This window comes from Solanum tuberosum, unplaced genomic scaffold (assembly GCF_000226075.1).
Source record: "Solanum tuberosum cultivar DM 1-3 516 R44 unplaced genomic scaffold, SolTub_3.0 scf00032, whole genome shotgun sequence".
Taxonomy (NCBI): domain Eukaryota; kingdom Viridiplantae; phylum Streptophyta; class Magnoliopsida; order Solanales; family Solanaceae; genus Solanum; species Solanum tuberosum.
The window spans coordinates 1,876,740-1,899,213 of record NW_006238958.1 but is presented as its reverse complement, the minus strand read 5'-3'; the positions used below and the strand labels follow the sequence as shown (position 1 = coordinate 1,899,213).

General features: G+C 34.2%; 3 protein-coding genes across 4 annotated transcripts; all 3 read left to right on the top strand.

Moving 5' to 3' along the window:
• Nucleotides 1-775: 775 nt before the first annotated feature.
• Nucleotides 776-1,526, top strand: LOC102588425 (uncharacterized). Its single transcript, XM_006342041.2, has one exon. The coding sequence runs from the start codon at nucleotides 976-978 to the stop codon at nucleotides 1,309-1,311; it is 336 nt and encodes a 111-aa protein (XP_006342103.1). The 5' UTR covers nucleotides 776-975; the 3' UTR covers nucleotides 1,312-1,526.
• Nucleotides 1,527-8,477: 6,951 nt separating this feature from the next.
• Nucleotides 8,478-13,461, top strand: LOC102588101 (L-ascorbate oxidase homolog). The gene is made up of 8 exons (XM_006342040.2): nucleotides 8,478-8,751; nucleotides 8,852-8,961; nucleotides 10,984-11,254; nucleotides 11,768-11,870; nucleotides 11,968-12,313; nucleotides 12,404-12,766; nucleotides 12,865-12,943; nucleotides 13,023-13,461. Exons 1-8 carry the CDS (start codon nucleotides 8,614-8,616, stop codon nucleotides 13,233-13,235), a joined length of 1,623 nt encoding a protein of 540 aa, XP_006342102.1. The 5' UTR covers nucleotides 8,478-8,613; the 3' UTR covers nucleotides 13,236-13,461.
• A 780-nt stretch (nucleotides 13,462-14,241) lies between these two features.
• On the top strand, nucleotides 14,242-22,461 carry LOC102587777 (putative tRNA pseudouridine synthase Pus10). 2 transcript variants are annotated; one of them, XM_015306431.1, is made up of 15 exons: nucleotides 14,242-14,458; nucleotides 15,807-16,165; nucleotides 16,391-16,511; nucleotides 16,768-16,882; nucleotides 17,545-17,699; nucleotides 17,834-17,905; nucleotides 18,792-18,860; nucleotides 18,949-19,029; nucleotides 19,110-19,229; nucleotides 19,344-19,418; nucleotides 19,533-19,613; nucleotides 20,436-20,509; nucleotides 20,592-20,652; nucleotides 21,150-21,205; nucleotides 22,111-22,461. In XM_015306431.1, exons 1-15 carry the CDS (start codon nucleotides 14,309-14,311, stop codon nucleotides 22,193-22,195), a joined length of 1,674 nt encoding a protein of 557 aa, XP_015161917.1. In that variant the 5' UTR covers nucleotides 14,242-14,308; the 3' UTR covers nucleotides 22,196-22,461. The 2 variants fall into 2 exon arrangements, with proteins under 2 accessions (XP_015161917.1, XP_006342101.1); XM_006342039.2 differs by having other exon boundaries at nucleotides 17,536-17,699.
• The last annotated feature ends 13 nt before the right edge of the window (nucleotides 22,462-22,474 follow it).

The following is a 22,474-nucleotide window of genomic DNA, read 5'->3' as shown; positions in this document are numbered from 1 at the left end:
GTAATTTTTCAAATAATATATGTTATTCCCTTCGTCTTAATTATAGAATTCGCGTAAAATTTTGAGAGTTAATTGAATTTGTAATATTTTAAATTTTATTTTTAGTACTATTTAAAAAGGAAAAAATTAAAATATTACTATATAAGAAGAGTAGTAATTATATAGTAATTTTTCAAATAATATATGTTATTCCCTTCGTCTTAATTATAGAATTCGCGTAAAATTTTGAGAGTTAATTGAATTTGTAATATTTTAAATTTTATTTTTAGTACTATTTAAAAAGGAAAAAATTAAAATATAATGAAAGAGGAGTGTATAAAAGTAGGTGGGCCATCTTCAAAAACCAAATATAAAAGTAGGTGCCCCATCTTGGTGCCACGTGTCGAAAGAAGAGTGAATTTTATTCACTCTTCTTATATAGTAATAATATATATAAAGAAGCTAATGGAGTGGACCAGTTAACCAAAAAAAAAAAAAGATTCGAGCTTGATATTTTTAAAATCTTATTGTTGTATTTCAATTTTCTCATTTTTATTATTTTTTGTATATAAAAGGGACATGGCAAACACTATATTCACCTTATGTAATGACTGTTTAGTTTGATTAATGATAAAATCCTTTGTTACCAATAACAATAATGCACTACGCAATTTAGATTGAATTGGTGTTTACAATAAGTAAAATAAATTTAAATAAAAAGATTTTTGTACCAAAAGTATACGAGCTCATAGTTAGCATACTAAAAGGGCCAAAAGAAAAAGTCCTCCCTCCATTTTTAACACTATTTTCCTAGTTTGAGACTGAAGGGGCACAAAACTTCACCTTAGGGACCAAATGCTTCATATGCTTTACTTAAAGGACTAATAATAAATTCCATTTTATCCCAATACAGTCAATAACTAGTAGCACAGAAGACCGGCGGCGTTTGGTGGACCGGAGTCGAATTTGTAAACCGGCCGAAGTCAATTTCCCGTGATGGCTATCCCTGCACCACCGTCGAGCTCCGCCGCTTCCGGCGGTTATCAGAACCCTAAGAGATCGTTAGGTTTCTTTGCAAACGCAATGAAGAGGAAAGATAGCTTTTTACAATTCTTCGCCATGACAGGAATTCTTCTTCTGAGTGTGAGATCGCTTGGGCAAAAGTACCGCATAAACAACCTCGAGGAGGATAACGCTGCGCTCAAGGAGGAACAAGAAGGCCTTGTTCACCGAATGAACAATATCAAGCAAAGCCTACTTGCTGAAGCTGCTAGTGAGCCCACTGGTGCCTTTGTTTCCCGCCTTCGCCGCCTCTTTGGTGATGAAAGCTGAAACAGTTGAGTTCGTTGTTCTGTCTGAGTTTGTATTTCATATATATCTGATATAGGATGTCCAATTTTAGCAGAACTGATAGATTTTAGAATTTGGGATTTTGTAGACTTCATCTTGACCTGGAGTGTTAAATGTGAAGCCTTTTATCTTCAGATATCTTAATCTTTCATTTCTGAGGTCTTTTAATCTACTGTTTTTCTTTTGGAAATTTGTTACATGGTATGAATTGTTCAAAAGAATTGCTAAAAGGAACACTTATGCCTAATTCTATTAGGTGATTGCAACAGCAGGTGACATTGAATTGAATGTATGAACTATGTAGCATCTACAGAATGCCAACCTTTTGTTCTGTTACTCGACTATAATCAACTATGCACCACTTCCTATCCATTCCGCTCTGTCAAGTTCCACTCAAAGGCAAACTAGGAGTTCTCTAAATGATGAGATTCCCCGAGACACCATATCACATCCATAGTAGCATGCTTTGGAAATCACAACTTCTCTTTCATAGACTTTCACGGGGATAAATGTTGGTTTGGTGCCACCAAGGTTTAATAGCTCTGATGTATTCAAGTTGATAGTTCAGCTGAGTGAAGAAACTCTAATAATATACCTAAAAGGTAAAGCCTTTATTTGTTGGAGTATCTTGCATGATTGCAGCATTTCTGAAATGATCATCAGGTTGATTATCCTTTTTGTTTTTCAACTAGGATATCCTTCCACATCATTTCAATCGGTGATCGTCGTCTTTTTTATATTAGTATTCCGTGGCGCTTTTGGTTGGTTGAGGTATTGGGATACATAGAGGACAGTAGCTGACTTCTTCCCATCTGCCTAAGTGTTGGCAGATCGAGTTACTTGGTAAGTGTGGTGGGAGGTAGCAAATGCGTAGTGAATTAGTTAAGGTGTGCATCAAGCTGACCCGAACACCACCATTGTTTGACATAAAAAATATTGCATAAATATGCTTTTTCTTTTAAAAGCCTCCCAACTAGCTCATCGTAATTGATGATTATGTTTTGTTGTAAGATCAACACCCTTTACATGTTGAATTCGGTATGCAGTTATATTTTCAAAATTATGCACTATTGGCTAAGTTAGATATGCAGACTCCTCCCTATCTATCTGCTTTGGCTGGGGCCTCTTGCATGCTGATGCTTTTGGTTTTGTGTGGAAATCTCATGTATCCAAGTTTCTGCTTAGCATGAAAGTTGCATAAGATGTTTCCAAAAAACCTTTCCAACAAGAGGCTGGAGAGTGGTGTTATGAATCCCACTTGATTTAGTATGTGGGAGAAACTGGGGTAGCATGACTGAATTAAAGGAGGTGGAGCATTTCTCAGTCAAACAGGTTTAGTTGAAGCACAGGGGGGACTTTCAGAAGGTTGAATGGAGAAGGTTGGTGTGCAACAACATCGGTTCACCTAGATGGATATTCATCTTGAGATTAACTGCTTTGCACACATTATACATCAGGGACAGATTGCTAAAATGGGGGATGGTTGTGGATCCTAGCTTCCCTTTGTGTACTATGGCTGATGAAGCCACTCTCACCTCTTATTTGCTTGCTCAGTATCTGCTCATGTGTGGAAGAAACTTCTTTACTGGTTTGGAATATCTCGGGTGCCTGGAGAGTGGGACTTTGAACTATCATGGGCTACAACATATGCTAAGGAAAAGAGTGGTCGAGAAGTTTACAGGATGCTACTTGCTGCTGCCATTTACCATCTGTGGATGGAAAGGATTAAAGGAACATTAGAGTCTTCCTGCAACAACAAAGAATAGTGGAGCAACTCATAAAGCTAATTCAGGAGGTCCATGCCAGAGGTAGATGTCATGCTAAGGTAGCTAGATGGTTAGATAATCAGACATTTTATCCAACTTAGGAGGGCAGGAAGTTCATGAAAATGTTTGTGTGTTTGAGGTAGTTGTCTTTGTTGCTCTGGGGCTAGAAAGGGTTGAGTAGCTTACCGAAGTGCTGGGGCTTACTGTCCAGTCTGAGCCCGTGGTTTCCATTCCATGGTTTACGTCCATCAATTTTTTGTTTTATGCATCCATCATGAAGACCTAAGTAACAAAGCTCCTGGCTACTTGTTTCTAGCTGTTGTGATTACTGCAATGCCTACTTTCTTTCCTTACATTAGTTGGTGTTAAATTGCTGTTATCTTTTGGGTTATCTTTGACGCATGCAATTTATTGTTTCTGCTTGGTTGAGTAGGTGCGAGAGAGTAAGGAACTATGAGAGATTAGGTTTTACAATTTGCTATGATATATTGGTGATGTATCCTTCATTGTTGAAAGCCTATCGGCTATCGTTATACTTGGTTTTAAACATAGTTCAGTCGAATTGACTTCAAAAGAACATGATCTTAGATTTACTCCGGGAACTGGATTAAACTTCAAGTGTTTGAAGGCTTCTTTTCCTTTTGATGGGGTGAAGGGTAGCACAGATCCATTCCATTTGTGCCTCTTGAGGACTAAGAACCATTTGAGGGCGTACAGTGGACATTTTTGCATGAAAATCCAGAATTTGTCATGAAAAAATCATGTGGTATTTAGAAATGGAGTTGTTCTCGCGTCTGCCAAATTGGCATGCTTAATGTTGCAACTCGGTTGAAGATTGTTGACGCAACTTCCATTTTCAAATCAGGACATTAGATTCATTACTCATAGTATGCAGTTAATTTTTGGCTCTGAGACCAAAAGTGTTGTACTACCCCCTATCCTACCCCCACACCCCAAAAATAAAGGTAGACAAGTTTTGGGTCATTTTGTTGTAAAATCAAACCCCATGGAGTTAGTATTGGGGCAGAATTCCCCAGTACTTGTATAATGTTCTTTTTAAGCTGTAACATTATCCATAAATCCTTTCCTTTTCATGTTCCTTTTAATACAATAACAGTCACACCACATCAAATTTGTTAAAACGTCTGTGTTCAATAAGTTCCGTAATAGATGCCCTCTAGGTTGTTGATCTTTGCGCCTTGTGTCGGTTAGTCCCATGGGGATATCTTTTAGACATTTTATTAGATCAAACACAATCATCAACATGTCAATTTTGATGTTGATCTTAGTCACTCTTGCATTTCTTAACTCAGAGTCTATTGAAAACAACTCTTCTACCAGAAAAAAGGTAATGATAAGGTTTGTTCACACACCCTCTTCGAACCCCACTTGTGGGACTATACTGCGTATATAATGTTTTTTTTCTTCTTTGTTAATAATGGCTGTCTAAGCATGAGTCCAAAGTTCTTTTATTTTGATTGGCATGTTAGTTTTTTGACAGACAAGGACACGAACATGGCCACTGATCGCGGCAAGTTGGGTCCAAGTACTATCAAAACATTTGACTAATGCTAGCTAATGTGTATCTCTGTTTACCAGTTCCTACCTTTGCCGTTACAGCAAAGTAAACATGTGTATTATTACTTCTTTATTTTTAGTTGTTATTGCCAAGCCTCATTAATCTTTCTGGTTTTAGCTTTAATCGTGTGTTTCTAAAATAAGTTATGTTTGGGTGAATATAAGATTTAAATTTTAGGGTCTAACTCATAATCTTTTTGGTTTTAGCTTTAATAGTGTGTTTCAAATCTTATATGATTGAATTTTTTTTTGTGATATTCACATGGATATCTATATTCGGTAAAATAAATAATTAAATTTGGTTAAATTCATGACAAAGTTGCATTCACCATTGGATAGAGTTACCTCGTTATAAAAGTCAGATATCTTATTAGTAGTTCCATTTGAAATAAAGTGTATAATTGACTTTTTCAAACAACTTGTGTATTTTTCGTTTCTACAAAAGCATAGCTAAAATTTCATGTAATGGTGATTGCAATTATGGCACATGGGATTTAGTGGCATTTGTAAAAGTTCATTTTTTTATAATACATTTACATGGTTAAGTTTCTTGGATATTGCCTTACCTTGAAAGTCTCTACAAAATCAATGCCCTGTGGTCCACTGTTTGCAAATTAAATCATTGTACAAACTCATCATCTTTTTTATTTTTTATTCTTTTAATATTATATATTCCTACCACTACTCTATCGTATGATTTCTGATAAACCTTTAGCTCAAAAAATATATATAAAAATGTCATCAATCAAATTTGATCTATATATTTATTTAGTTCAAATCAATTTAACTTTTAATTAAATTGAATAGAACTTATCAAATAGATTAAGTTAATAAATGAACTGAATGATTTTTCATAAATTAACTTTACCACTCAGTCATATTTAATATCACATATCCATCTGTCCTATTATTGGAGTATTGAAATTTGGTTTAAAGAAAATATTTGTCCATAGAGTCATTACGTGCACTTTTAAGTTCAACTTTTTGAAATAATATAAATTAACTGTATTTGTTTCTTTACCTATCATGTGAACATGTACAGATTCGTTTCATTTTTTTTTTCCAGCCAGTATTTGTCTAAATAGAAAGACAATTAATTATATTCCCTGTATCTTTCCAATAAATCCACACGTGATTAGAATAAGGTTTACTATCTGTGTCTTTTTGGGTATTTTTAGTATTTTTCTAACAGTAACATGTATGCCAAATGCGTGAAACTTTATTATATGTACAATCTTCAACGTCAGACCTTTTTCTAGTGCTGCATATTAGTTCGTTACGATTTGATTTTAAAATTTATCGATTTGATTTATTGGTTATTGATTTGTAATATTTGTGTATTAATCGATTCGATTCGATTTTGAAGTTTATTGATTTAATTTAGTCTTGAAGTTTATTGATTCGACTTATCAATTAACAATTTGTAGACATGTTAAACCATTATAAAATCGTTAAGATATTTACTTATCGGTTATCGATTTATTAGTTATTGATCGTTATCGATGTAATCGTTAAGATTTGCCACAAAATGATCATTGAAAATCACTAAGAAAAGAGGGGTCAAACCAAAAGAACCAAGTACTTAAAAGTTGAAAGATTGCATCTTCCTTAAAAACAAACACTCACAATTTGTCGAATAATCGAAAGTTTCAAACAATCATAAATAAAAGTATGAAATTTATTAAGTCAAGTATTTTATATACGAAATGCTATAAATATAAATTATTAATTTCTATCGGGTTATTGGATAATCTATTAAGTAAAAACCTAAAACTTTTAAAAACTGATAACCTGATATTAAAAAAAAAATCAAATTATTATCAAAATCACTAAATTAATAACCAGCTATCGATAAATCAATAACTTTTTTTTCGAGTTATTAATTTAGGTTCGATTTTGATCAATTCTACCTTCGAGACCAATTATGTTCTTCACATGTATTCACTCTATGGTATATGAGCAATGACAAAACCAAAAGGATTTTTAATTTTATAACCGGTTCACATATAAACTAGGGGCAGCACATTGGTAGCACGTTAATTCGAATTCAATCTTTACCATGCCAAAATCTATATATTAAAAATTTCGATAAATATGTCGAATGGTTAACAACTTTATAGATAGAACCAATCACAATTTAAATGTTAAATTTACTTTTGCCGTAAATCATAAAGTTTAAACATACATTGAAAGATGAATAACTTCGTAAAAACGATTGATAATGATCGATAATAATATTTAAATCCATGAGTCTCTCATCACTTAGCTGAAAACTTTGAATCCGATAAGTCAAATCAGTATATTTTAAATGTGAAATAATTTGATCAAAAGTATTATAAATCCCTGTTTAATTTGTAATTGGAGGGCAGTGGGAGAACAATATTAATTGGAGTATGATTTTAATTTTGTGGAGATGTGGTATCAATAAAAAATACCCCCAGTAAACTTGGCATTTTAATAATTGCTTGAATGATGTTATCTGTGAATATTATTTATTGGAGAGGAAAAAATGGCAGCTGGAAGTGGCTGGCCTATGATGTGTTAAGGTAGTGGCCGTAGAAAGGAAATGAGAAAATATGCAAAATTGGGATACTACCCGTAGTTTACTTGTTTAATTTTATACAAATATAAGTATCTATTTATATTTATATAAGTGTCTATTTTATATATTTTTTATTTTAACTAAATATCAATTTCAATCAAGACAAATAAATTAAAATGAAGAAGATAATATTTTACTAACTACTTTTCTTTTTCCTTTTACTCCCTCGATAACTCATACTCACAAATCACGACACTTAAATTAAAAGTAAAAATACTCACCATCCAAACAATTCCGTATTGTCTTTTAGCCCGGTTAATCAATCATGGAAAAGTGAGATACAGTAAGTGAAAGGACGTAGGAGATGAGGATGGATCCCCACACCTTTTAACTCATCACATGCACTTTCTGATGACTCCATCCATCGCACTTCTCCTCTCTCTCCTAATTTCGCTATAATCGAAATAGAAAATAATTTAAATTAATTAAAATGTACATTGTAATTTAATTTGAATCGTCACACTTAATCATAAGATTCACTTGTTGTAACTACTAAAATGTATACTTACTTATATTAGTAATCATTAATAATCAAAGATTTGCAGATAATATTCGAACCAATTCAACATACACATTGATTATTAATGAATAAAGTTAATTTTATTTAGTTTCTAAATAAAATTAGAAAGTAATCATGTACTATAACATTCTTATGCAATAATAATGATTATATAATAAAGTTTTTATACTGTTTAAGTGCCGCGTGGACCCCGGCACCGACACATTAAAATTTTCATATATTTATTGGTTTTTCCCAGTTACAGACTTGCAGTTGTTAATTTCAAAAAATTCCACTAATATTTCCCTCTCTTTTTTTACGACTACTACTATTTACTTACTAGGGCCACATTCCCTACTTTTAACTTGACTTTTACTCCAATTAATGGCCAAATAATTAATACTCCTGTAGAAGATAGTCTTTGCCGACCGTATCGAAATATGGGGAGATGAATGAGATTTTATCGTTTTAAATTTTAGTTCCGAACTCATGTAATAGATAAATTATATGTCCAAAAATGTCCTTGATATGGAATATTTCTTTTTTAATCAATCAACAATAATCATAACATATGTAGTGTAATTTTATAAATATGATCTAACGATTCAAATTAATCGAAACAGTAAATTTGGAAAATGGATAATAAAGCGTGTACAGCGCTTTTAAATATGCCATGCCCTTCCACTTTAATTCTTCCCTCCTACCCCATTACCCTCCCCCACGCCTACCCCCACTCTGGTTCGAGAACCCACTCTTTCTTCTTTTAAAATCCTTCTATTTCCACTCTGTTTTTCTTATTATAGCAAATTGCAGTGCAACATAAAGTAAAGTAGAAAAAAATGTTGCCGCTAAAATTCGCCATAGCGGTGTTTTTAGTGGTATTAATTGGGAATTCTATTGTAGCAGAAGATCCTTATAGATACTTCGATTGGAATGTCACTTATGGAACTATTTATCCTCTCGGAGTTCCTCAACAGGTTCGTTTCTGTAAATGCAATGTATTTTTTTATATATGGATCTGGGTTTATTAGATCAATATGCTTATGTAACGGTGAAATTTATGTTATGTTTGTGTAGGGTATTCTGATTAATGGCCAATTTCCCGGTCCTGATATCAACTCGGTCACCAATGACAATCTCGTTATCAATATCCACAACAGCTTAGATGAACCTTTTCTACTTTCCTGGTAATTCACTTAAACTTCCATTTTTTTGTTCACATTAGTGCGTTGATTACGTTGAAGATCACTTATCACATTTGATAGACTCGTGATAAATTTAACTGTATCAATTTCTGAACAAACAAGGATAGCTACATAGGAATAAATTTTGGGTAATTTGCAGTTTGCTTCTGGGTTATACAATTCACAAGTGCATTGGTTTGGGTAGATTGTATTTAAGTATCTGTCTGGTTAATATGGTTCTGGAGTCAGATCTCACTATAATAAGTGATTTAAGGCAAGTTTTGTGCTCTGAACAAATTATAGTGAAAAAATTTAAAATGTATGCAGTTAATAAGATAAAAATATTTTAAAACAAACTGGTTCTAGATCATGATTTCGTCTTTGTTTATCGCCCTTTTAGTACAAGAGGTGGATTGAAGATTTCAAGATCAGTGAATGTAAAATGTTAGTGTGTACTGTGTACCTACTTCTAGTTTGTGGTAATGATGTTTGTATAGATCTACATTTTTTAGAGAGTCAAAAATGTCATATGAAATTGAATAAAAATGTCATCAGTTACTAATTTGGTCTAAAAACGTCCTTAAAAATTAACGTGGATTTTGGCATTTTTGTTCAAAGAGCAAAAGCAGAGTATAGTTTGATATACAGTGGTCCTTTTTTCTTTTTCTTTTTTTGATTCCTTCTCATATTAGTGATTCTTGCGTCATTTCAAATAAAAAACTATAGTAGTACTAGTGAATAAGTTTAAAATAGATGAAGTGTGCCATACATGTTAACAATATATTCGTAGATTTGATCTAAAAATTGAATGATTCGGTGACCGTAAACTTACAACAATAAATCCCGTGTAATTTAATAAATAAGAATAAAATGATTTAGATAGAAAGCAATTTTCGAAAAATCCTCAAGCTCGAGTAACACCAATCGGAACAAGAGCAAAGTGCACAGAAACTAGTATTGGAATTATTTATTTTGTGGCTTAGTTAAGATTTGGACGACAAGTTGACAAGTTCCACTTGACTATTGCTGGCTTCTACTGACATCAACATTTTGCAAGTCTCGTCGGAATCTTCGTGGCTTTTTGTAAATTCACACGCTACGAATCAAATTTTAGCTATTTTTGGGCAGCAGCTTAATAAGTTAGTTATCCAGCTGTATAATTATTAGCAACTTGTCTTCCAATTAGACATTCTAGACAACGAAGTATTATGTTATGTATAAGCAACAATAATCTGATCCCGTATCGGGATATGACGGTTGAGATTGAGTCACTCTTGATCAAAAGTTCTCACTTTGATAAGAATCCTATATGTTCAGATTTGGTAATTGAAGACGTAACACAATTTTAAAAATTAGCTCATAATATTATCTAAGGCCCTAAAAGAGATCAATATTTCACGCCTCACACAATGTCTAAACTCTAAATTCCTAGTCAAAAAAGTAGTTGATAAAGAGCATTATACCACTTAGTTTGTTTATACTGTATAGTTTAAATAGTTAAATTCAGTAAATTTTTTGAATATGAAATGGATGGGAAAAAATAACATTATTTCTCATAATATATCAAAATCACATGGTTTTATTGGGCCTGTTGAACAAATGATTAAATGTTGAAAATATTAAATTGAATATAACTAGTCGGTGGGTCATGTGAAATCCATGTGAAAAGTAGCTGCAAATTCTGTGTCCATTGAATTATTTAAATAGTCGAAAGCGACTTCACTTTTACTCGTTCATATTCAACTTTACATTTTACATACTATCTTTTAACAAATAATAATTAATATGAGTATTTTATTATAATATTTATATTAATTAACGTATAGTATTAACTATTAGGTAAATCAGGTTATTGTCTCTTGATATTTGTTTTCTTTATTCTACTTAAAATAACGATATAATAATATGAAAATAGTATTTCTCCTACCTAAAACGTCTGCATGTTCGTATATTGTAGTCTATTTTGTGAGTTATCTCATCTAAAAATTTAAGTTAACGTCTTATCATCTCGAAATATACATGTAGGAACGGAGTACAGAACAGGAGAAACTCATTTGTAGATGGAGTATATGGAACAACATGCCCAATACCCCCAGGGAGAAATAACACATTCAATCTACAAGTGAAGGATCAAATTGGGAGTTTCTATTACTTCCCATCTCTTGCATTCCACAAAGCTGCTGGTGGTTTTGGAGGGATTAGGATTCTCAGCAGACCTAGAATCCCCGTCCCTTTCCCGGACCCTGCAAACGATTACACGATTCTCATTGGAGATTGGTACAAAAAGAACCACACGGTAATTGATTTTTTTACGCTATCATGCTATCAGTATATAAAAGTTAAATTCGAACGATGAGGGACACTTGCATGTACCTTATGGTTGTCTAATCACTAATGTCTTAAGAGTGTCGGTAAGGTAAAGTGGCCAGTTTTTTTTTGGAATTTAGTGTGCTTTTTGTCATGGGCCATTGTTTGTTGGGTTTGTCCTTGACCCAAATATGGGCCCATTAGTAGACAACAACTGTAAAGTGCACATTTTTTAAAAAAAAGTGGTAGATATCCTGTGGAATTAGTCAAGATGTGTGAAAACTGGCCGGACCCGGACAACCATGGTCATCAATAACAAAAAACTTTCTTTGAGCAGAGTCATGTGATTTCTAGATTTGTCACTGAAGGGCTATGATTATTGTTTTGAAAAGAAAATGTGGATTTATAAGTTTGAGTTAAAGAGTTAAATGGAATAAATTTTAGCCAAAGTTTAGTGATAGAAACTCAAATTTATTTGTTATTCGAATTTCATTGTATACAGGACTTGAAAACAATTCTTGACGGAGGCAGGAAGTTACCTTTCCCTGATGGCATTCTTATCAACGGCCGCGGTCCTAATGGTGTTACATTCACAGTCGATCAAGGTAAAAAGAACGATTAATCGATGTATTAAGGACATTTCGTAGCCTAATGTCATGACGTTTCTGAAAATCTAACTGTGAGTTTTTTTTCTTGTAATAGGGAAAACTTATAGATTGAGGATATCAAACGTTGGATTGCAAAATTCGTTGAATTTCCGCGTTGAAGGACACAAAATGACATTAGTTGAAGTAGAGGGAACACACACATTGCAAACAACTTATTCCTCACTTGATGTTCATGTTGGGCAGTCCTACTCTGTCCTCATTACAGCTAATCAAGAAGCAAAAGACCACTACATTGTTGTTTCATCTCGTTTCACGACTCCAGTCCTCACCACCACTGCTGTACTTCACTATAGCAGCTCTAACACCCCCGTCTCTGGTCCTCCTCCTGGTGGACCTACCATCCAAATCGACTGGTCCCTTAATCAGGCCCGCTCCATCAGGTATGTCCATCTTTTAATTAGCTCATATGTGGAACGCGTTAAGTTTAACTGATTAAAAAGTAGCTGATAAACATTGATTGTGTATTATAGGACAAACTTGTCAGCAAGTGGACCAAGGCCAAACCCACAAGGTTCATACCATTATGGTATGATCAACACAACTAAAACCATCAGACTTGCTAGCTCTGCTGGTCAAGTGAATGGCAAACAGAGATATGCTGTCAACAGCGTGTCGTTTGTGCCACTTGATACTCCTCTAAAGCTACTCGACTACTTCAAGATTGGTGGATTCAGAGTTGGAAGCATACAGGATTCCCCAACCGGTGGAGGAATTTACCAAGACACGTCTGTTCTAGGTGTTGATTACAGGCAATTCGTTGAGATTATATTCGAGAACAATGAGGACATCGTTCAGAGCTGGCATCTTGATGGCTACTCTTTTTGGGTTGTAGGGTATGTTAGAACAAAATTCAGTACTATTGCCTGGAGATTTTCTAATACATGCACCTTATTTCATTCTTGATATTGATTTTTTCCACTGTTAAATGCAGGATGGATGGAGGCCAGTGGACTCAAGCTAGTAGGGATGGATACAACCTTCGTGATGCGGTTTCACGTTGCACAGCTCAGGTAAGAACAAAAAAGAGGAAAAACAGTATTTGAAGTCTATTTAGAAGGTAAACTAACGCGATAAAATGTTAAAATGTAGGTGTATCCCAAGTCATGGACCGCGATATACATTGCATTGGACAATGTAGGAATGTGGAACCTAAGGACTGAATTCTGGGCACGACAGTACCTCGGACAACAACTATACGTGAGAGTTTACACAGACTCAACCTCATTGAGAGACGAATATCCAATTCCAAGAGGCGCTCGTCTTTGTGGCAAGGTGGCTGACCGGCACACACGACCACTTTAAGCAAATTCTGCAATTCTAGTAGAGGATAATTTAATTTTATACAATCCTTTGTATTATTTGAGTTTAGAAGTAATGCCTTATTACTACTATTACTACTAGCTGCTAAAATGACCTTAGCTCAAGGTCGCATTCTTTCTTCAATTCCACGAAAACATTATATTTGGTTCTTTCCTCATTGTTGTAGTTACCTTAAATTATGATAAATGAAGTGCATTTTTAATTATCGCATGCACATTGCCAGATTCCATGTTTTTTACATTCTTTTTGGGCCTTTAATACTCTGACTAATTTTGATTCGCGTTGAAAAGTTACATTTGCAAAGACGATTCTATTTCCCTTTCATCATAACCTTTGGTGATATTATCGACCCGATTCACTCGATTAACCTATTCTCTTCACTTTTTATTTGGTATATTCAAATAGTTTCAATAAGTCTTTCTGTAGGTCACAACTTACAAGCTAATCAATGTTCATAGTAAATGCATTTCAAAATTGACAAGTTAAGCGTTGTTGAAACTCAACCATATTGGTCGCAAATTTGATGAGCATTTAGGCTTATGAGCTTTTATTATGACGTTACAACTATTGCAAGTTGAATTTAGGTTCAACTTTTAGTTGGCCAATGACATTATGATGAAAACTAAAATGTGATATTTTAAAATTAAATTTTATATATTTAAAAACTAAATGAAAAGTACTATAAATTACAATTTTTTTTATATCAATATACTGAAAAATATATTTTAAAATATTGATCAATGTTCAAATCGTTTTCACTGCAAAAAGTCAAAATAAAAATTGTGACAAATAAAAAAGAACTAAAACGGAGGAAGTATTTCCCAATTAGTATTAAAGGTTTGGAGGAGTAAGTGAAATTTACTCTAAATTTAAATCAAATCAAAAGATTAAAGTATGTCAAAATACAATTTACTTATTTTTTTGGAAAATCAAAATTTAAAGCATTACTCAGAAAAAACAAACAAAAAAAACAGGAAGTTATTTTAAAAAAGAAAAGGGAGAAAGTGCAATTTATTTTAGTTCAAAGTAGTGCCGCCAGTCGCCTAATTTACCTGATGGCGGGTGAAGTTGCGGCGGCGGAGGTTACCGGCGTCAAGCACTTGAGTTCGGCTGAAGCTGCGGCGGAGGAGGAGAAGCTACGTCTTCTCCGCGAAGCCGTCCATGCGCTGCCAGTGAACGCCGTCAAAGATTTATGGTCCATTGGGGTGCGTTTGTTCTTTATTGATATTTTATAAAGCGATTAATTTTGTTTCTTAGAGAAGAGTTGAACTTTCTATTGTATGTTTTTGAGTTATATTTTGTTATAAATCTAACTTGGTAGTTTTGTTTTTGAATGTTTAGTTTAATTCTATGAAATAAAAACTTCAAATTTCTTGTAGTATCACATAGATATTCCTTTATTAGTACATTAGTGTCGTTCTTTGAAACTATGGATTGTTTGGAGAAGAGAAAGAAAATGTCTTGAAAGTGTTAGCTTTAGAGTTAATTCGAGCTAGAATTCGTTCTACAAGCTTCTTCGAGATTTAATTAGATCATATACGATAGAAAGCTGAATCACTAGTAAAGAAATTGGGATGCGAAGTTTCTCAGCGAATCTTCATTTTCGTAGAGTAGGTTGGGTATGAAATGTACTGAGGTTCTAGAAGTTGTATCCATGTGTTACTTCAAGTATTGGTTGATCATGCTATATGACATAGCAACTTTCAGCTTCAATTCACAGAAAAAGAGCTATTTGAGTAAGTACATTATTTGAATTGGGAGATAAGGAGCTCTTACTACTGATTCCCTCTTTGTTGTAGCAGGAGGGTTTAAGCATGTCTTTTGATACAGTTACCATTATCGGGAAAAAAAAGCATATGTATTTTGATAAATTCCACATCATCCCTCTCCTTTTATTTATTCACGGGATATCTTAGCTTCAAGGTGGGTTGACATAGTTGAACATTGCACTTTCTGGAAATGATGAGAGGAGCATTGAATTCTATACTTTCACCTATATGATTATAAAAAGCTTTTGAGGACAACTTTTATAAGCTATTTTACCCTCCTGCTCCCCCCATCCACTGCAATCCAACCTGCCGCCAACACATGCACTAACCTCTTGCATTCCAGGGTGCATACGTCTTGGGAGGTCCTAACTTGTGGTTGGTAGAGATGTTTGCAAGAACATTACGGGTGGAAAACTAAATGATTGAATTTATTGTTTTGTTTGCAAAAAGACTAAAATGACTGAATTTTTTGAACATTAATGTATTGGTGGACCAAAACTACATCTTTGCTTTAGTAAGAGTATTTTGTAAAAGTAGGTTTCTGGTGAATTAAGTCCATTTTTTGTAATTTCAAAGCCATGTCAAGTGGCTTGTTGCAATATGCGAAACTTTCTTCCTCTAAAGAAAGAAGTGAATAATTGGTGAAGGTAATTTGGTTATTGACTATGGTCGGTCATCCATCTGTAATTAATTTGTCTAGTCAATGAGTAGAAGATGTTTTCTATTAATTCTTAATGTAGCAACTCAAAAATTTCTTTTGGTTTGTTTGTTTATTTTATTTTAGGCATGCGTTCGATGCATTTTTCGACTATTTGGACTTCACGAACTCATGTGTTCACATCCTTCACTCTCAATATCAAAGTGGTGTGATATTTTAGAAGATGTAATGAGAAAGAAAGATGGAGAATTTAATGAGCAATCACATCAAGAACGATCAAGGGAGACAAACTTTTGCAAAATTTGCTTAGGCATTTTGCAATTTCTCTATTATGATGATACTGGAACTTTATTAAAAAAGTATAGTGCCGATGACTTTGCTGTAGTAATTTCTGAACTTGTAAAGCAACAATATCAACAAATTGATAGTTTTTCTCTTGAAGTCTCATTACCTTCGTCTGTAACAGAAAATGATCAAGCAGTTTGGTAAGATTTTAGAGTCTCATGAATTTCTTTATCAATTTCATTCACGTTGGATAGGAGGGTCAGATGCCTCTCCAAAATGTTTATGCTAAGAGATATGACTGCATATTATTTTCTTTCATTGATCTGAAACTAATACTTGGATTTTGTTGGTTTCCACCATTAACTTCCATATATATATATATGCCTATCTTATTTGAATTACCTTCCAATACATTTTGTTTTCAGGTTGTATATGAAAAATAAGTTCCGCCATGAACTTTGGTTCCAAGAGAAGGCTGAATGTCAATTCATTTCTACAAAAGACATCTTGAAACTATTAGTGATAAATCCATTACAAAGATTGTTGGTAATGAAATCTTCTTTTCTGATCTCTTTTGCTCCTCTTCAGTATTATCAATATTTGAAACTTTACGGGATTAGAATTATGTTGGTAATAATTGTTATTTTTCATTTTGGTGCGAATATATATGGTATAAGATACATTGAAATTGAGAAAGTCAATTGGGGACAAACGTTCCAACTGAAATGCGTTTTGCTGGTTGCTCAATATATAAACCTGTAAAATAGAGGATATAAATGTAATGGGTTGTTCACGTTTGCAGGGTGTAAAATCTTCTCAAAGTTCTTTTCGCGTTCGCTTAACATACTCACATTCTGATGCATTAACAAGAGATGACGTTCAGGATGGGAATGGAGGAAATAAGAGGAGGAAAACAGGCATGCTATCTTGTCAAAATGCTTTTTTTTTCCATTTGAGATTTTAAGTTTCTAATACTTGGTGCCTTACCTGTTGTCTTCTCATTACTGTGTCTCAACCCTTGAGACACTATCAGTGGTGATAGTTGTCTTGTGGGCAGGTAGGCATAGATAAGCATGCATTATTCATTTTTCTCTTGTTTTGAACTATATTTAGTGTAATCATATGCTAGGATGATGTAAACAGATGATACTTCTGATGTTTTGACTGTTTACTCTACGAAGCTTATGTCAAAAAGTCTTCTGCTTTAGGTTTTTCCAGTTCTTTCCCTTGCCTATATTTAGTACCTCCAGCAAATTCATCCTTTCATACTCATATTTTTCATTCATATGCTGTCTAGAGAAGACTCTAGCATCAGTGTTCAAAGGAAGTAGTTTTAAAACAAAAGGAAAATAGAGATCCATGAATTGTGACTTCTATGCTCCTGCATTTGATTATTGGATCTAATAGCTAAAGTGGAACAAGTATTCTCTCAGTACTCTTCATTTTCTGATTACCCGTGCTAACAAAGTTCCATTCTGTGCTCCATAATATCTGCTGGATAAAATGTTGCTGGGTTGTCATCCCATAGTTTATTTGGGTGCAATAGAAAGTATTAACTGATCGTTGACAGACAAAGCAGGTTTCACTGGTGACCTCAAGACAACTGGGGAATCTGTTACTCCCCATGTTGAGTCTTCTGATAATCATATTGTTGATGGAGATGGACTGACTAAAGTTTGTCCCAAGGAGTCCCAAGATCTCAGTTGTAATAACTTAATGGCTCAGTTAGATAAGGTATTGAGGACTTTCATTTATTTTTCTGCACTTCATATGACAGAACTCCTGTCTAAGCAGTGTAACTATTCACTCGATTTGAAGTATATTCAATGTGCATATTTTTCTATCATATATAGTGAGATTTTTTTCAGGTCGGTAAGCCTTGTTGTCTGACCATTCATTGCTGTAGAAGCTCTACATATATTGGAGGGAGATATCTTAAGGTATAGCAATTCAGCCTGAAAAGCTTTGTTGTAAATATATTTCTCTGCTAAACCCCATGAATAAGCACCACTGGCTGTTTGTCATCATTGAATTTTGAGCTTTGCATCCGATTTAGTTTTTTGACTCCAAAACATTATCGCCAGTATTTATGCTGCTTTCTGTACTTCAAAGAGGAGCAACAAGACTAGAAGGAGAAGGATGCAAAATGTTGTGGAGAAGTTAAATCATCCTATGTGAAGGAATTTCATAGAATGCATGTAGATTGGAGATTGTTGCTTGAGAAAATCTTAATTGCCAGTGAAACGCACTGTCATTTGACTATTAACTACAATTTGACATTTTTGTAGGCTAAACATTGTAAACCAATAGCTTGCATATGCACCCGACACCTTAAGACATTGAGTGGAGTAACTCACGACTTTTGGAAACCCCTGCAAATCGGGTGGCTATGATAATATGTAAAAGAATGTAATCATCCAACCCAAAACCTAGGATAAGTGAAGTGATTAGGAACATTTATTATCCCTTTGAATACCATTATATATCTGATGTAGGGCATTATACATCTCTTAACAATTTTGAAATTGTGGAAGGTGGCTTATTCTTCAAATATAACTTATTAAATTACCATTGGAGATATAGGTTATAATTAGTCAGCTAAGCTCATTCTTGGGCTCCCCACTGTTATAGGACATGTGAAGCAAGCAATCCCATGTACTAATCTCATGTCTGTTTCTGTGAAGGGTTATTTCTATATTTGTGAATTCCGCTTCTTGCTCATTATCATCAAACTTTATGTTTGATCAACCCTTCTTAGTTCCATAGTCCATTTAAAAAGTTGCTCTGATGGAGTATTGACCAACTGAGAATGTGCCTTTACTTCAGTATTCAAGAAATGTGAGCCAGACACGCTGGGTTATTGATGATGAACGAATGGGAGAAGCATCCGTTGAGGTATTGTCCTATTCTTCATTGTAGTAATTTCTATTGTCGGTAGTTACTGGGATTATAATTGTTAACCCCTCTTTGAATGTTCTCTTAGGAAATAATAGGTGGGGCCATCCTTCCTATCTTCCAGGGTGACAATTATAAGTTTCATGCTGCCGGTAGGGAGGACATTGATGTAAGAAAGATCTGGTTTCTGACAAACCCATAAGTAGTGGATGATTATTGATCCTCTTGTCTCAACACTACCTTTCTCAGGTTCGGATGCTGGGTACAGGCCGTCCATTTCTGGTAGAGATACAAAATGCACGCCAAGTCCCTTCTGAAGCGCTCATAAAAGAAATAGAGAGGAAAATTAATAGTCTAGAAAGTCATTACGTGAGTTGGTTAATACTTCTAAGCTGACTTTGATTACTTAAATGAGTGTGGAGCACACTGCACCACATCATTTTCCCAATATATATGCAACAGTCTTTACATATTTTGCATCAGGTCCGGGTTAAAAATCTCAGAGCTGTAGGCATTCAAGGGTGGGACCTCATGCGTGAAGGAGAGGCAGAGAAGCAGGTAAACCTCTGGCTACTTAAGCTAGTACTAGCTTATTTACCAGCAGATCTCTGTTTAAATTTTTTTTATTTCCCATCTATTTTTTCATAAGAAGTTCCTTTCCATCCAATACAGAAGCAGTACGCTGCATTGGTGTGGATTTCTCGTCCTGTCAGTGATGAAGATTTGCAAACTATATCATCACTAAAGGAATTGGTGAGTGGTTCTCTTTGCATTTGCTGGAAAGAGTTTGAAGAATTCTTAATCGTTTGTGAAATCTGCGATAAACATATCACAAATATATTCTTACATATATTAAAGGCGTGTCTGGTAGGATGGAAAATGTTTTACATGAAAAATGTTTCCTGGGAAAATAAATGGGTTTCGTACTCTTTTTTTGTGTTCGGTACATAAGCAAAAAATATTATCCTAAAAAACATTTGTATATAATCTAGACAAATACTACGGGAGATGGGGGTGTGGGATGGTTTGGGATGGGGGTAAAGATGAGGTGTGTTGGAGGCCACAATTAATGTGGAATGCTACTTGTGGAACTTGTTTTCCTTACTTTCATTAGGGAAGTTATTTTCTAGAGAAAATGTTTTCCAAAAATTTTGACAGACTGAACATTAGAAAATTAGAAAACATGTTCTGAATTTTTTTTTTCCTCTGTACCAAACACACCCTAAAAGAAAGTATCAGAAATATATTGAAATAAACAACTAAGACCAAGTTACCTTTAGCATATCATAATTGGAAACGAAACAACATTCTTTTTGCTTTGAAAAGAACACATTTTATATTTTCATAGAGCACTAGCTTTTATTAATTGTTGGAGCGCCTGGCATGATTGTTCATAGATCATATCCCCTCCTTTCAATTATGAGTGTTAAACTACTACTAAACATGGGTCTAGCATCAAATGTAGTTGTGTGTGTAATACTGTAATTTGATATTTTGTTAAGGGCTGATCCATCACCATCTTATCTTATAATATGTTTCATTTTCTCTCCCCTTTTTTGTTTCTCTGGGCTTCAGAAAGTTGCTCAAAAAACGCCTATAAGGGTTCTTCATCGCCGAAGTCCATTGGAGAGAGAGAAAATTATACATTGGTATGAACAATATCTAGCAGCAGACTAACAACTCTAGGTTTACTTCTATATCAATCATGACTAGTGTTATTTCTTGTGACAGGATGCAAGCGGAGAGGGTATCTGGAAGCTCACAGTATTTTCTACTGCATTTGTGTACCCAGGTTACCATCTACTGTTGACATTACTTTCTTTTCTCTAATTATGTTTTCTTGGGAAAGAGAATTAATGTAGAAAACAATCTCATATTTCTTTTTAGTTGTCAAACTGTTTTTCTTTTGATATTGGAAAGATAATGCCTAATAGTGTGTCAAGATATCTGTTAGTAGATCTTTGAGGTTCTTTGTAAGTAGTCTAGGCTGTTCTTAACAATTTTTTGGAGGTCTCCAACATGTCCTTAATGCCGAGGAATATAACTTTACCAGTTTAAAAAAAACAAGATGTCATAGAAAGAGGGGAATTGTCACTGCCTCTGTATGTACTTATTTTGTCATCTTTGACCGTCAAATGTAGGTTGTTTTAAGGCTTGACGGTCCTTAACCCATTGTGTGAATCTTTTTACAGTGTCTTTTTCTGTAATGCATGATTTTGTCTAAGGGCTAAAGAGTTCTTTTAAAATTGTTGTGAAAGAGCATAATGCAGTGGCAGCTGTCTTTTACAGGCTGGGACATATATCAAGGAATTTGTTCATGGGGATTTTGGTCGCACTCAACCCAGGTATAAAGTGGTTATGTATCGTCTTATCTATTTAGTTTAGCATTGGGCTCCTCTCTTTATCATTACATGGTTTCTATTAGCTGTATTACTTTATTATCATCATTGAATGCTTCCCCAATAATACTTCTTAAACAGAGATTCCCCAGAAATGTTGTACTCTGAGGGGCCGTAGTGCGACCATAGAGAGGACTATGATCTGCTGAAATTATAGTGAGGAAATTACCAGGGAGACCAAATGGCAGATTTATGCTTGTGTTTTGCATTTGATTCATGGTTTTATAGGTTAAACTGGAGTAGGAATAATAGTAATTAATTTTCTTTGGCAAAAAAAGTTGGTACTATGGTCCTCATTTAGCAAGTATTAGGCGCTTTTTCTGCATTGATAGTACGGTCGAACTCAATAATATTTTAGATAGTTTCAAACTCAATAAATTTTTGACTACACACACTTATCCCCCAAAAAGGTGCGGTCACTACATAGGAAACTGACCCTCTGCCCTTTGGGAGGGGATAAGTTCCTGTAAAATTGAGCTAAACCATTGAAGAAATTATATCCTTCCACTACTCAATGATGAAGTAACCACGCCTGTTTGACAGTAGCAGCATACATTGACCACGGCAGCTCCGTAGAAGCTGGAATAGTTCACCATTTCGCAATAATATTCTACATTTTGTGCATCATCTAGTGTCGTAAACAGTTACAGGGTTGTGGGATTAATCGCTGCAAGGCTAACTCGAGAACCTTTTGCATTTATGGTCTTTAGCTATTTATGAATTATGTACGGATTGAATGAGGAGCCTGCCGGTTGGTGTCAACAATAAGAATTGTATTAAATTATATTGCCCTGTTGGTCTACTTATCAATTCTTCAACCTTAAATTTACAAACCTTCTTGTGTGCTGCAGTATCGGTTCAATTCTTGGTTGCAGAACAGAGATACTGCAACTCGATGTTACGGATGTGAAAATGGATTGCTTTCAGGAAGAATGAAAGAACTATAATATTCTTGGATCCAGGAATTTGCATTTGAACATTAGTTTTACATCCCTCTTTTGGTGCAACATTTGTATGCATCATAAGATCAGATTTTCTACTATTTAATATGTATTATGAAGCATCTGCAAAATCAGTTGATCATAATACGTAATTTTGATGCCATAACATTTGTATGGCTCTGCACGCTTCTCGTTAAGGGTAAAACGAAACGTGTAAAGTTAATTGTTTTAAATATAGAAATTATGTCATTCTTTTTGTAACGTTGGAGTATTA